Source organism: Festucalex cinctus, chromosome 6, assembly GCF_051991245.1.
Source record: "Festucalex cinctus isolate MCC-2025b chromosome 6, RoL_Fcin_1.0, whole genome shotgun sequence".
NCBI classification, from domain to species: domain Eukaryota; kingdom Metazoa; phylum Chordata; class Actinopteri; order Syngnathiformes; family Syngnathidae; genus Festucalex; species Festucalex cinctus.
Window position 1 is genome coordinate 24304666 of NC_135416.1, and position 15306 is coordinate 24319971.

The window sequence follows — 15306 nt, forward strand, 5'->3', positions numbered from 1 at the left end:
TTAAATGACCAAGTTTGGACACCCCTAATCTATGTATTACCACTATTCCTTAAAGATTTTTCTCATGGCAACACTGTGGTTGTTTTAGCTCTTTTACTGCCACACGTTATGAAAAAAAAAACAAAAAAACAACAACTTTAATTTGACAAAGGCTTTGATCGTTCACAAAAAGATACAATGCTTCCATCTGCTGGCCATAGAGTGTTTTGATTCCACAACCCATTGACCAGGCAGCGCTGCACTTAGACGTTGCACTGAGGAAAAAATAAATAAAGAAATAAAAAACTTAGATGACGTAATTTTAACGTTTATGGCGGCATACGTTGTGATTTTACTGATCGTTATTAAACGTTTTTGGCGGTCAAAGAGTTAGTATTTGACTATTTAGAATGGAGATTCTTGAAGTTTTTGGATCCAGGAACCTCTTACATTGGAGGCATTTTTTTTTTTTACTAAGGACCTCCTTATAAAGCAAATTAAGCAGCACTTTCCCAGGAAAACAAACTTGCCAAACCAATAAATAAAATAATAGGTTAGAATCCTTCCAAAACCAAAACCAGCACTTTTCAGGAAAAAAAAAAAGTGAGAGTGAGATGTTTGTTGAGCCTTTTACATTGTATGATCAAAGATAGCAAGTTATTTCCAACAGTTTAGAATGGTCAGTAATTTGTAAAAATGGCCAATGGCCAATGTTTTCCCCTTTGTCTTGTTGCAAAGTACATCAGGAAAATCTTTACATTTAATGACCATAGTTAATTATACCCTTACAAGAAACATTGGGAATCTAGGGAGTTTTAACATGCACTGTCCAGAATTCAAGTGTTTATTTCACAGTCACAATGGCTGACATTTTGATGTAAAAGTTACTGAATCGATTTGAAGCCACTGAATCATTTTGGATTGTATCATTCTGAATGAACCAATAACTTTTTGTATTGAATTTAATTGGAAACTATGAATCATGACAGGAATTGAATCATTGACAAAACAAATTGTTAACCCCGACCGAGTATAACCCTTAGAATCCAGGTCAAGGTAATCAACAAACCGGTGGCCACTGGCCAGTTAGACTTCTTCGTGGCTGGTTTCACATTTTATCCAAAATGCTTCCTTATCGTAAAATCTCTCCCATAATGACTCATTCACACATGACATGCACTCTTTTTTTCCAGCCAGGTGGATGGCTCATCAATAATTCCATATCTATGAGAAGCATACCACTTTGACATATTTAGAAATGGCTAAAAGGTATTTTGAAAACTGTTTTGCTTAGCATTTTATGTACAGACAACACTGTAAAAACAATCTTATTTTCAGATGGCCCTTCAAATACGACTTGAAACACTGTCATGTATTGTAGTAATGTGATTGACAATGTGATGTGGCAAAGAAACACTATTGTTTCTACTTTTCTTCCTGAACTTTTGATTTTTTTTTTCTGACATTATGCACTGCAAGTAATGCAACTCTGCAGAGGAAATTTCCAATTTTCTGGGGAAGCTTCATCATCACAAATGTTCTTGCTTTTCCCCACTCGTAAGTACAAGCTGTGTAAAGGCTCACTGAAAATTCATTTTGTTGGGCTCCCTTGCAGAAAAGTAGAGCACAGAATACTCAGTGGATATTCATTGTGTGTGGTGCAGTGCACCAGGGTTGACATTTCTTAAACTGACCAAAATACAATGGGGGGAAAAAATGAAACATAAAATGCTAGACTGACTCTGGCTTCTTCGTACAATTCCAAAACATGCATGTTAGGTTACCGTAATTTCTCGACTATAAGCCACGCTAGCTAAATTTGGGGAATACTCGAGATTGGTCCATGTATAAGTTTTAATGTTACCGCACCAGTATATAAGGGTTCCCTCTACCACAGAGGAGATTGTCGGGACAGAGATGACGGTTTAGGACCACAAAGTGTCCCATTTATTAACATCTGAACAGCATTCGTGAGGTGCACAAATAATACAGCGCACATCCTGCAGTTACAGTAGTAGTACAGTAAAATACAACAAAACTTCCAGCACTTGACCAGGCATTAACATCAAATGGTTAAGTGAAATCAGTTTTTAAAAGTGCTTGCCAGTAACGCAGCAGCAAAAGTTTTATTTATAATAATAATAATAATAAAAACTCCTCCTCCTCTTAGTCAGTGTCAGAATCTAACAGGCCAATTTGCCTTTAACTTATATGCAGCATCTTATGCACTTCTCCGTTTCTTTTCCATAATGAGGGCGCAAACTGTCTCGCTCTCATTCTGACTTTCCTACTGTTTTTGGGCTCGGTTTGTTTTGCTCTGCCTGGCGCTCTTGCACTTCCTTTATAATGCAACCCCTCAAGACCTGATGGTTAAGCCGCACCATTGTATTACCCGCAGGGTTGAATGCACATGAGAAAATTAGCGGCTTATAGTCCGGAAATTATGGTAATTGGAGGCTTGTATAGGTGCTACTGTGATTGTCAGTACTTGTTTATCTATATAGGCCCTGCGATTGGCTGACCACCACTCCTGACTCCAGGGTATGACCGCTTCTAGCACAAGGTCAATGGACATATGCTCCAACTCACCCGCAACCTTAATGAGGACAAGCGGTATAGAAAACAGATGGAAGAAAGACCCCAAACTATATGAACTGAGCAGGAAGCTTAATAGCTGTTCAAACTATCTTTATATGCATTAACAGGAAACACAGTAAAGTCATAGGAACATGCAGTTCATAGAGAAATAAAAAATGTCTGGTATGTCCAGTATAAACAGCCGCAAAACAATTCCTGGCAATGCCTGGGGCAAAAAAATAAAATAAAATAGAAAGTAACATTTTTCTATACAGACATTGAGTTATTTTCTTAATCTCATCTCCTACTCTCTGAGAGGTTTAACGACTAACGATGAAGATCGATCTTTATTGTGCTGACCATAAATATGGGTGAACGGATGAAACAGGCAGAGAATACCAATGAGGGCTTACAAACATAAAGTCCCTCTCTGCTGGGTGCAGAATTCTGTCTTTGGTCAGCAGGCAATGGAAAGAAAAAATGGAGGGGGGAGAAACATGCATCCATCCATCCATCCATCATCTGAACCACTTATCCTCATGATAATATGAAATAGCAGATCTATGTGTAGAGTGGAATCAAAGACAACCGCTCTGAAGCAATGGCATTACAGATTTTTTTTGTGACACATGCTTTGCCTTTGCTATTTTTATTTGTATTAGAGCGGTGTTTCGTTCAAAAATTTGACTGACCCAAACGAAATCTATTTATATTTTGAATTATCAAGTTTATTCTGCTGTGTCACAGTGTGTAAGTATAAGGATATTGGGCAAGTAAAAATAATTGAGAATCGATTTCAACAGATCTATATAGCTTGCACTCTTCTGGGAAGATTTCCTAGAAAATGTGGTATGAATGTGTGGATTTTCTTTTTCCTCCATTCATCCAGAAGAACAGTTGTCAGAGGTCACTGATGTTCAATGAAGGAGCCTGGCTCACAATTACAGTACGATAAACCTGAATATGTTTAATGGGGTTATGGTCAAGGCTCGAACATCCTTCCACACTTGCAAATATGTCTTAAAATCGAGTCAATTTTATTTATATTGCAGAAGGTGACGAGGAGCACACCCTTAACACAACAAAAACCAACAGAACCCGAGAGCTTGCATTGGGCACTAGGGCACAGTAATGTCTTATCTATATTGTTCTCACAAAGCTGCAAGTGTGTCAGAGGGTAAATGCATTATGGCTACTAAAAGGTCCAGTCCACGACAATGTGAAATATGAAAAATATAGTGATATTGTGATTCATTTACATGTGCCAGAAAACAAATCTTTCTCTCTTATGATTCCTTTGTATGCACCTAAAGCAGAACAAGATCACAGATAATGTTTTCTGTAGATCAGAACAAGGCAAGTTACAATCCCTGGGCCACATTTGGCCAGTACACAGTCTGTGAACTGCCTTTGCAGTGTTCATTAGTGCCTGGACTCACGGCCATAATCAGCACTCGCTATTCTGGTTCACGTTAACGAGTAGTACAACAAAGGAAACATCATCATACGTATCTTCACTTATCTTATTCAAACATATTGAGTGTGAAGCCTAACTAGTACTACCAATCCACAAAAAGGTTTTTGAACAGTGGTGGATGCTGGTCATTCAAGGAAGGGAAGCCCTTTCTTCCTGGCTTACATTAAATTTTATTTATATGTAAATTATACTCTGTTGTACCAATCTTTTCCAGGGACTTGACCAATGTCCTCTCAATGACCAGCAGAGCTCAACTGCTTAAACCGCCTTGGCCTATTGTTTTGCATGTGTAAGATTTGAGCTGCTTTAAACAAGAGAAGCTGCAGACGTAGCTACAATCGATTTTACTAATGACAATAGTTTGTACAGCTGAAGCATTGCAATATCCATCTCTGAAAAAGCAACAAGTCACACAGTGGATCTATGAGAGTGAGTGACTGTGACAAGAGGGAGAAGCTCTGCAGCAGCTGCTGCTTGTTGCTGAAAGAATCCTCAGAGTGACAGAAGAGAGTTGCCAAATACAACACTAGACGTTTTTAAAAAAGACAAAATCTCTGGGAATCAGTGAAGTCTTTGGATCAGTTCAGAAGAACGGAACAAAAAACTTCTGAATGCTCCAAGGGAGCTTTATACTTGATGATCGCTGATTCGCTTATTTAGCTGTCAATCAAAGAGGCATTCTGCCTCAGACAGATCATCCAATCATCATGCAGAAGCTGAGTGTCCGGGCAAGCCCAAGGCGCTGACCGTCTGATGGGCGGGATAAAGCCCAACATTTATTGAATGGCCGTCCAGTTTTGCGCTGTGGAACAACCCATTCTACGCTTTCCCATCGAAGCAGTGGACACTCAGCGTCCGACTTTGTAAAAGCTCCGTGGCACTGCGCGGATGATTAAGAAGGAAGCGGTGTCAGTTACCTATAATAAGTTGCTGATTCTGAACAAAAGATGAAGGTATTCTATCGCACTTAGTCAATGAAATGTACACAAATACAGCAGTGGCCTACATACGAAGCTGAGTTTCCCTTGCAGTCATAGAGCAATCGCCACTGGTTTTCCAAAAAACTTACTTTAACCCCCAGGATGATCCTGCGCTGTACTCTGGCCAACGGCAAAACCTAAGATGTTTTCTCTTTGGTCCCATGTTAAATTTATCCTCATCGTGTTGTACCAGTCCATGGACTCCTCAAGATAATCTTTTTCATCTCTTAGGTGGCTCGACACACGGTAGGCGATGTCGCTCGCTCTCCATTCTTTTCCTATGGAAGCAAGGCGACAAGGCGAAAATCGCCTTCCTCCCTCCCCCTCGGCGACACGCGACATTCGTGTATGTGAAAAATCGCGCGCATACACGTAGACGTGCCGCGATGCGATACTAGAAAGTTGAAACATGTTCAACTTTTGTCGCATCGGCGAAGCTGTCGCTGAGGCTTCAACCTGTCAGCGAAGATATTTTATTGATGAACCAATGAACGCAGGGCATGCTAGACAGTGCGACACACGGCAAAATGGGAGGATCTAATTTTAGCAGTCCGACCATCCAGTTTTATATGATACTTCACGCAATGATTTCCGTGACGTGGACAGGACACTTAGCAACAATAGTTCAGTTAATTCCAGTAATATATTGTGAATCTTCATCCTCGAACTATGTAGTGGAATGTCCGTTTACAATGATTCCCTCAAATTTAATAGCCAATCAAATCTGTTGTTAACAAGCCGCGCTAGAGGTTGACGTCAGTCGCTGCCGCCGTCGCAACTGCTTGTCGCTTCCCGTGTGTGGCGACAAGTACCTCGTCGCCTCCCGTGTGTGCAGTTTGACATGAGAGGCGACACAATACGCAATTGGCCGTCGCTTGTCGCCTAGCGTGTGTCGAGCCGCTTAGATCCGGACAGCATCCACATTTGCCAAACTTTCGTTCTGATTCGATGTCCAATTCAAGTCACCACCAATATGTGTACAGCCCCAGTGTTCTTAAAGTCAAAATAAAAGTGCAGCGCTCTTACTTTCACGTGCAACTGCGGACGGTACAAGCACGCTAGACTAGACGAGAGCTACTGTGTCTACAATGATGCAAACTCACATTTTCACGATACTTGGGGACTTTTCCGACCCCTCTAGGAACTACTTTTCAAAACACCGGCAGTAGTCCCCATGTTAGCAACGTTCTTCTGCCCTGCACAGTACGTAGGCCAGGGGATTTGCCCTGATAATACGCAAAGCAACAATTTCATAGACTGCACTTACTGTATGTATTGCAATTCATCATTATGTTGTTCTATATTACCATCAATAACAGTTACCCACCTATCTACGACTATATGAACAATTGAGTTTGATTTGCTCAAAATGTCAGCAGACTTTTAAAAAGAAGAGAAAGACAATGCCATTGTAGACAGGATTTTACTGAATATTGATTGATATAACAATACAAATAATGATATATGTGGATATATGTAATTTTGATGACTGCTTATAACTAACAATTGTATTTGTAATTATAGCAATATGTGGTTTCAGCTTAAAAGAAAAAAACACAATTGAATGATTACCGTATGTAAATGTGTTAAATTAATATAGAACACAGTTGAGGTTTGCATGTTGGCATGACCCTTGATAATCATTCCAGTTTCTAGTGGCCCTTTTGGAAAACTGGTCTCCCTTGTTGCAGACGTACTATATGCTACAGTCGCCAACATTTTTGGAGAACTCAGTGCATAGGAATGTTTAATTTGACCAGATGGGTGAAGGAGAGAGGCTGATGACAGCGCATGTAAATCGGATGTCTTGAGAAGGCTGAAGCGTGAAGGGAAAAAACTAAACAAAATGTGGGATGCAGCCAACAGGGCACACTCACATAAACACAGTTGAGCATGCATTCAGCAGTCAGTACGTTCACATGCGTACATTAGTGGAGGTACCCCCATATTTCAATTTTAATTAGACTTCTCTCCTTGACTGGTTTCAAATGTGCTATGGTTAATACAAAATGTATATCTATGTGGAAGTATCCCCATATTCAGATTATTAAGCAAGTGCGTCTTTTCCATTTGGCCCATAGTGTAGTATCAAAACAAGATGGCGGTTGGGAGCTAAATGGGTCACTAATGCTAGTTTTACAGCTATTCATGTAGTTTTAATGTGCTAGCCCTGAGCCTCCAGCTGCTGCAGCGTGAACTCATGGAAGAGAAGAAGGGGGAAGGAAAAAAAAAAAAAGTACCTATAATTTTATCTTTTCGCCATGGCTTTTTCAGCTGTGTCCTCTTCGCTATTAATACTATTCAACATTCAAGGCAAATCCTGAAGTAGAGTCTGGAGAACGCACAAAGAAAGGCTGCTCCAATGTCATGCAACTACAACAAAACAACAAATCTCGGTGTGGTCGGATTACTTTTGCAAATGTAATTATGCACAAACACCTGTCAATTTCAGTCAGACTGGGAAGTTTTCATGTAAATGCTCGTTTGTGTCATGCAAACGTACTGATTTGACAAAGACACACAAAGCTACCTGACGCCTCTTTCCTTGGGCTGTCGGTAATGCCGTACATCCATACTGCAGATGTAAAAGAGAACGGAAAAAAAGCAGAGAGAGATTATTCAGTCTGACAGAAAGAAGATGGCCATAGAATGATAAAGCACAAGTAATGCATACCTATTAAACAAAAAGGGCATAGGTTCCTACACCGTAAATGAACTGAGTGCATCTGAGGGCATATTCAAAATATTGTATAGAAAGATTTAAAAGACCATCAACTTGCATTCTTCACCATTGCTCAGTCACAAATTATGCAATTCCCTCTAATCCTATGAATTTGATTCATATTGTCTATTTCTTCCGTCCCTTTGCAAGCCACAATTGAAGTCATTACCCCTTATTGTCCACTGCCTTATTTTGTTTTACTAAAATAAAATTAAAGCCCCCATACAGGATATTAAATGCTATTCTTGGAAGAAAACAAGACGAAATGATTTGCTGACAAAACAATTGGGGTGCCAATTTGATACAGTATATCTAAAGGTTGATATTCGATGTTTAAACAAAATAGTATCAGTTCCACTTTTCCTGTGAGTGATTAAGCGATGTGGCTTCAGGTCCAATAGAAAAAAAAAAAGGACCATTAAAATATGATGTGAGTGCAAAGGGTAAGCAGACAACTCACAAAATAAAAATTATATAAATGACAATCAACGACATTTACTTCTATTACCTTTTAGCAAAACTAAATAGAATGTATGCATAAATTTGAGTTCAATATTAGGAAACAAATCAATTTGTAATCATTACAAAAAGTCAATCAATTGTTTGTAATCAATTGATGAGATGTTTTTTCTCCAGGGTGACTCGTGCAGCACGCTGCCGGCCACAATTCCACCGACGACACGCAGATTTTCAACGGCGCCAACACAATGAAGAAACCTGGTGACGGCCATATAATCAACAACAAAGCAATCAGAGGAAACGTGTTCTCCATATCAAATTAAGGAGAACAGCTACCCAATCCGAGCAAATATTACAGTATATAAATATTTAACACTTTTTTTGTGGAAATATTAAGAAAACTGCTCTTTCAAAATTACAGGCTTTTCTGAGCAGTGAAAATCAAAATAGCTTGGAAAGAGGCATCCTGCCGATTTCCAACCAAAATCATCTCATTAACACAACGTAAGGACATCAAACATTAAAAAAAAGTACCGGTAATAAGAATTGTGGCATATTTAAATAGTTTCCATGTGCAAGTCTTCTTTTTTTCGTTGTTTCCTATCAATGTAGTGCAGTTAAAATACAAAACTAAATGTTCCATACTTGTTTCATCACATCACGTGATAAGATAGGATGAACCAGGCTTAAAAGTGAGGCCAGAGTAGACGAACAAAAGTGCTTTGGCTTGTCTTCCTAACAAGATTTAGCGTTACAAATTAGCAATGTACCCACAGGGTATGTTAGGTTAGAGACATTTTTATAAGGTATAATGTTACGTTGTGAGCTGTAGACACAAGTAACTATTCATGTATGCACTACAAGCATTGGTTGATGTATTTATTGTTTGTTACATTGTTTATTTATAACCGGTTTCTTTTGCCCCCAATTCTCATGATTTGATTTGTCGAAAAAACAACAACAAAAAAACAACTCTTTAATCAAGATCTCTGGCTTTATGTGTTACTTTGGGGTGATGGATTTTATTAAACCAGTCCTCCATTTAAGGGTTTAAAGTACCCAGGTTGGCTGAAAACCTCTTTTTCATCTTTCAGTGGGCAGTGACTAAGATAGAATAGCAGCCAAATCCCTTATCACTATCAACCTGAGCTTTCCAAGCTTTGGTTTAATGTTGGCACCAGTGGGAGGGTTTCAAACTGGTCTCAGGGCACTCACTCAGTAAAACCCAAGCATGTTTATTGGCTTCCAGGCAGCTCAATATGTGATTGATAATAACAGTGCTCATTCATTCAGACCTCTATGCTCAACACCAGTGCACCATACTTGTGAACACACATAAAAGCTTCCGGGGGGTTGGGGCCCTGTGGGTGGCGGGGGCTGGGTCGTGGTGGGTGGTGGGCGTGGGTGGCGTGGGCGGAGAGGGGGCTGGGGGCCGGTGGGGCGCCGTGGGGGCCTGCCGGGCCTCGTTCTGCGGCGTTGGGCTCGGGCCGTGGGCCAGGTCGGGGGCACTCCGGGCGTCTGGGTTGGCTCGCCAGCCGGTATCCGCCTGGGGGACGTGGGGGGTTGTGCCTTGGTGCTGTCGCGGCTTGGGGATTCTGGGGGGCCGTGCTCGCTTTGCTGGCGGTCCTTATGCATGCCAGATCCAACACACCAGCATCTACTGAAATTCAAACAGAATTCGGCTCCCCCTCCCACTGCTCGCTGAATCAGTGGGTGCTGGTGTCTGTGGACCTCACTCTGCTTCATCTATCCTTCCCTCCTTCTTCTCTTTAGTTTTTCCTCTGGTCTCTTGAGATCTCCTTAACTCATTCACTGCCAGTCATTATAGAAAATTTTTACATTTCCAATACTCACGTGATATTACATTCAATAATTATATATAAACCGAATCTACCAAATAACAGAATAGACTCCCTACTTTTTGTCCCGTCCCGTTCTTTTATAATTGACAGCAGAAAAATGTAGGTTTGCCAAAATACAGCCATTTCTCCCATGGACTCTGAAACTGTGTTTATTTCGTAAAAAATGGGACAATGATGTCATCTACCGGTGGTTGGGCATCAGTAAAGTTGTTTCCAAGTTTGATATTTACAGTGGAGCATGCTCAGATTCGCCCCCATTTAGCACCGCTCTAAAAAATACAATTGACAAGTATACTTGTCAAAGGCAGTGAATGAGTTTTAATTTGTTGGAATTTAAAGGTTTCTGGGGTTGGCCTAAGACTCTGGTTTTGTAACCAGATGTAGATAGCAGGAGGTGTTTAGTTGGTGCTGGATTTCACTTTGACTTATCTCTCTTTTCTTTGACCTTTCCTCTGGTCTCCTGACCTTCTGAACTTCACGACTCTGGCGAGACTCTGAAGTATTTTTATATTTTTATTAGGTTTTAGGTGAATTAATTAATGAGTATACATTTACACGTATTCACATGCACGCACACGCATACAAACGCACGCACACACACCCATACGCGCACACGCACGCACACAAACGCACAACAACAACAACAACAACAACAACAACAAAAAAGAGAGAGCAAAAAAAGAGAGAGCAATGATGATAAGATGTTGAATCGGTAGGACTGCCGAATGAACAATTCTGAGCTCTCTCTTAAAAAAAAAAAAAGAAAAAGAAAAAAGGCATCTGTACGAATTTGAAAGGTTTTACAACCGGCAAAATCTAATCTAGTGTTCAAACAATGTTGAGCTGGTGAAGCTATGATAGTGAAAAACTATTTATTGCTGACTGTAAATGTTCCCGTTGAAAAATGACATTAGGGTGCCTGTACGGAGCCAGCGGGAAGAATGGCTGACAGAATCTATGTGTCCGCCTCTAGCTATGGCAAACAAACAATACTGTGTGGAATAGTGACAATGGTGTGGGTGCTCACTCTTCCAACATTGTCAGCAATGTTAGTCATTTTCCAAATCTCTTTCTGGTTTTTCTTAATTATTACTTCTTCATTATTTTGTATAATTCGCTTTGTCTGTCATGTCTGATAGAATTAATGAAAGAGCAGATGTAGATTTAAATGGAGAAAAGTTGCAGTGGCACAAACACATTCGCTCCAAATTTCTTGTGGCAACAAAGCCTACATATGTCTCATCAAACTGCTTTACATTAGTAGCTGCAGTTACAGTTACACAGATGATGTTTTATGTGCAGGCAGGAGGTCATGATTGCACAAATAATAGCCTGGTTGTACATGCTCATTAGTATGAACAAGTACATAGGCGTGTGCACAAACACACACACTTCCTTCACAGACTACACCCTGCACTGGTGCCAGTCAATCACAGGGCATATACTGTATAGAGACAGACAACCATGTAAATGTACATCTTGTATCCTGCCTCTTTGGCTACAGAGCTGGGATAGGCTCCAGCTTCCCTTTCAATCCTCAACAAGTTCGTCTGTATGGAAAATGGATGGAAGCATCTTTATCTCCTCTACAGAACATAGTTGTTTTCATACCATTCATGAACATGCATGATAAGGTATGGCTTAATTAGTCAACTTTTAGCTCCTCCCACCCGAGTTATCACACTGAGGGGTATCATTAAGAATGTCCTGCGTCCGGTAATAGCGCGAAATATTGCACCACAACTGCCCAGTTACCCACCTATTCACTAAGGATATTGCTCTAATCATATACTGGCGCAAACACGCCCACAAAACGGACAACTTGGAGCAAAGTTTCACCTGATTTACCACACATGGCAATGAATTTGCGGCAAGAACATGGTTGTTATAGTAATAGTTGCGAGAAATATGACATTATCAGAAAGCGAGGTTGGACCGACAGGAAGCGTTTAGAGCGCCATTAAGCTGTACAGAGCAGAGAGGACGACAACGACGTCATTCATTCATACAGTACAAATTATTGGTGCGATCGTTTTTAAAACTATTTTCTTTCTCTCTCTCTCTCTCTCTCTCTCTCTCTCTCTCTCTCTCTCTCTCTCTCTCTCTCTCTCTCTCTCTCTCTCTCTCTCTCTCACTCACTCACTTTCACTCTCTCTCACTCTCACGCTTCCATATTTTTTTGTTTTTACACTCAGATGCAGTTGGGACCCGGGCTTGGGACCAGCACTGGACAGCTTCAGTGGTTTGGTGTCAGGGCATTGGCCAAGAATTGGTCCCTCATTGGCTGCATTAAAGACAATAGCATGACCACAACAATACCACTGCCTAACACTTTGAATAATCAAGGACATGGATAACCTTAGCTTGTTTAGGTAGTTTGTATAACTTTGTTTGTTCTGTGTTTAGGTACACACACAAAAATGACGATAGAATACATTAAAGGCTAAGGTTCAACAAAAAGATATGCAGACTAAGGACTGTATTTTCATGACTGGTGCAAGTCCGGTGAGTTGAGTGGCGTCACACTGCGGTGAGATGTGCTGGGACGGGTTCTGGTAATTTCGTAGAGCCGTTTTCTATTTTGCGCCGCTGTGGGCATGAACACAGCTGATTTGATTTGCCGCCAATCAAAGCAGTTCCTCTCATTCCCTTTAAATCAGGCGCATTGACAGTCTTGCATGGAGACATCTCTGCACGGAAAAGGACGCAGCGTTCCACGCATGACTAGAGCATTGTCACTTATCTAGGCCAGTGTGCAGACAATGTAAGCAGGTACCATTACAGTAGAAGTTGGTAATAAATGCCGTTCACATATGTCATATATACATTCATCCCTACGATTGAAATACAATACATCCACCACACACTGGTCTGCCAGCAACTCGATCTGATTCCAAAATTGCGTTAGACCAATGGTCACCATGCGGCAAAAGTTAGTTGTGTTTAGGCTAAATTGTCAGATGCGCCAGACGCATGTCAAAGGGCACATCGTCAGAAAGCACTGTATGACGCAGAGCAGTCAGACAAATGGAATGGTGGTCGCCTCCCAATCCAGAGGCTGTGGGTTCGATCCCATGGCATTGTGACCATGTCGAAGTATCCTTCAGCAAGATACTGAACCCCCAGTTGCTCCTGATGCTGCGTCATCAGTATGTGAATGGGTAGTCGAATTGAGGGCACTTTGAGGGCCTTGTAAAGTGGCAAAGTGCTATATAAATAAAGTGCCATTTACCATTTGTGCCTGCACAAAAATTAGAATACGCCAGCATTTCATCATGTACCGTCCACAAAAATAAAAGCCCCACAGCCTCACTACCAGTCAAGATCATTGGGCCAATAAAATGTTCGAAAACTAAGCACTACGCAGAGGATGGCAGACATACAAATTTTTGAAAGGAAAGATAAACTATTGTTTGCTCTGAGAAAAGTAAATGAAATTCAATTTTGTAATATGCTTTGTGGGTTGAGTTCATCACAGCGAGAGTTGCAGGCATCCTGTACTTCTACTGGTATTTTACGAGTCATATTGAATATGGCTTTTGGTATTAATTTACAAATGTACTGTATTGGAATGTGTGGCAATAGAGTAATATTATAAACATATACAATAGAAATTTTAAGCACGGCTCTATAAAAATAAATAAATAAATAACAAGTCAGGAAATTTACCAACAAAAATCTTAGTGGAAACTAATCAGCGATAAGCGACTCACATGCAATAGAGCTAACAAAAGTGAAGATAATAGAATGAAGGAAAAGAGGTGACTTACCTGACTTGCGCTTGGAGCCATAGTCCCTGAAGGAGAAGCAACACAAAAGCGACATGGTTAGTGACATGAGATGTCACTTGGTCAACAACAACACATGCTGTCAACTGATTTTAACATCCCTATAAAACAAAGACCAGTCAGTCACTGGGTTTGCATACAAACACATTCATGAAGTCTCCTGCATGTGTTCAGGGAGAAGACTGGGGGAGGGACGGAGGGAGGGATAACTTTTGCCACCCGCCTGGACTCTTCGCAACATGCACATAATTTGTCATGTGACCCCAAAGAGGCTCCACCAGCGTTTTCCTAAATTCTTTCTCCAACTGCTTTGTCAGAGACAACAACCTCTCCCCATGTTAGAAACGAGGGTCCATTTCAAATGCCTTGCTTAATGGCTGCTAATGGGATTACAGCACATGGGATAAGCCACAGACTCAAATGTGTGGCTTTTGCTTTGCTGCCTACTTCTTGCTTCGTCAATGCTAACTTTTAGACTCGGGCAGCATAATTGAGTTAAGAGATGGAGGAAGCGAGGTTCTATTTATAGAGGCAAAGACCCTGCAATCTGTCCTCTGTCACTCCCAATTGACCCGGAGTACATTTCCTCTTTCTAAGTATCCCCCAAAGGCCAATCAAAACCCTCATCTCACCTCAGATGAAGCCATGCCATCCCACTGCAGTACGATCACATTTGTGAAACTGAAGCAGAATGCTAAAACATGATGAAGGAAAAATCTCCTCTCATATTACACAAACCTCAATATTAGACAGGGATTTTTTGTTTTTAGGAGAAGTATACTTTAAGATCATCATGAGCTTCTATGAGATGGATTAAAATGCAATCTTAAGTATGTCAATACAGTAAGTAAACTGTATAGATATACATATACGTATTTACACACATCACAAGGACTCGCAAAGGTGCAGTTTGCAGTTTATTTTATTATCACTTGACAGTAGACTATTATTAACATCCATCCATTTTCTTGACCACTTATTCCTCACAAGGGTCGTGGCGGGTGCTGGAGCTTATCTCAGCTGGCTTTGGGCAGTAGGCGGGGTACACTCTTGACTGGTTGCCAGCTAATCACAGGGCAACCAGAGACAAACAGCCATCCACACTCACACGCACACCTAGGGACAATTCGGCATGCCCAATCAACCTGCCATGCATGTCTTTGGAATGTGGGAGGAGACCGGAGTGCTTAGAGAAGACCCACGCAGGCACGGGGAGAACATTCAAACTCCACCCAGGAAGGCTATTATTAACATAATGCTTTAAAAAAAAATCAAACCTTTCTAGCCCCATTTCATGCCTCTAATTTTTACGGTGTGGCAAAAACTAGCCAATCAGAGACTATAGAGACAAAAGGCGTGACCGAGGTATGACTCAATCATTTGCTCAAGTGCAGCGCCACTCACAGAGCCTTGCAGGTCACACACTGGTTCACACTGGTTCTCGTAATTTAACTGGCTAGCA

The 15306-nt window shown here is 40.9% G+C and overlaps 1 protein-coding gene across 9 annotated transcripts in view; it reads right to left on the reverse strand.

Annotated features, from left to right (window-relative positions):
- The window catches only part of sh3pxd2aa (SH3 and PX domains 2Aa), a 143140-nt gene that overhangs the window by 42133 nt on the left and 85701 nt on the right, over positions 1-15306 (reverse strand). For 5 of the 9 annotated variants that reach the window (XM_077524146.1, XM_077524151.1, XM_077524147.1 and 2 more), the window contains 2 exons: positions 13827-13852; positions 7544-7588 (listed from right to left, as the gene is read on the reverse strand). In XM_077524146.1, the coding sequence (XP_077380272.1) occupies positions 7544-7588; positions 13827-13852 (71 nt within the window). Of the gene's footprint in view, positions 1-7253; positions 7346-7543; positions 7589-13826; positions 13853-15306 lie in introns of those variants that run through there. The other 4 variants (XM_077524149.1, XM_077524145.1, XM_077524144.1 and 1 more) reach the window with 2 other exon arrangements.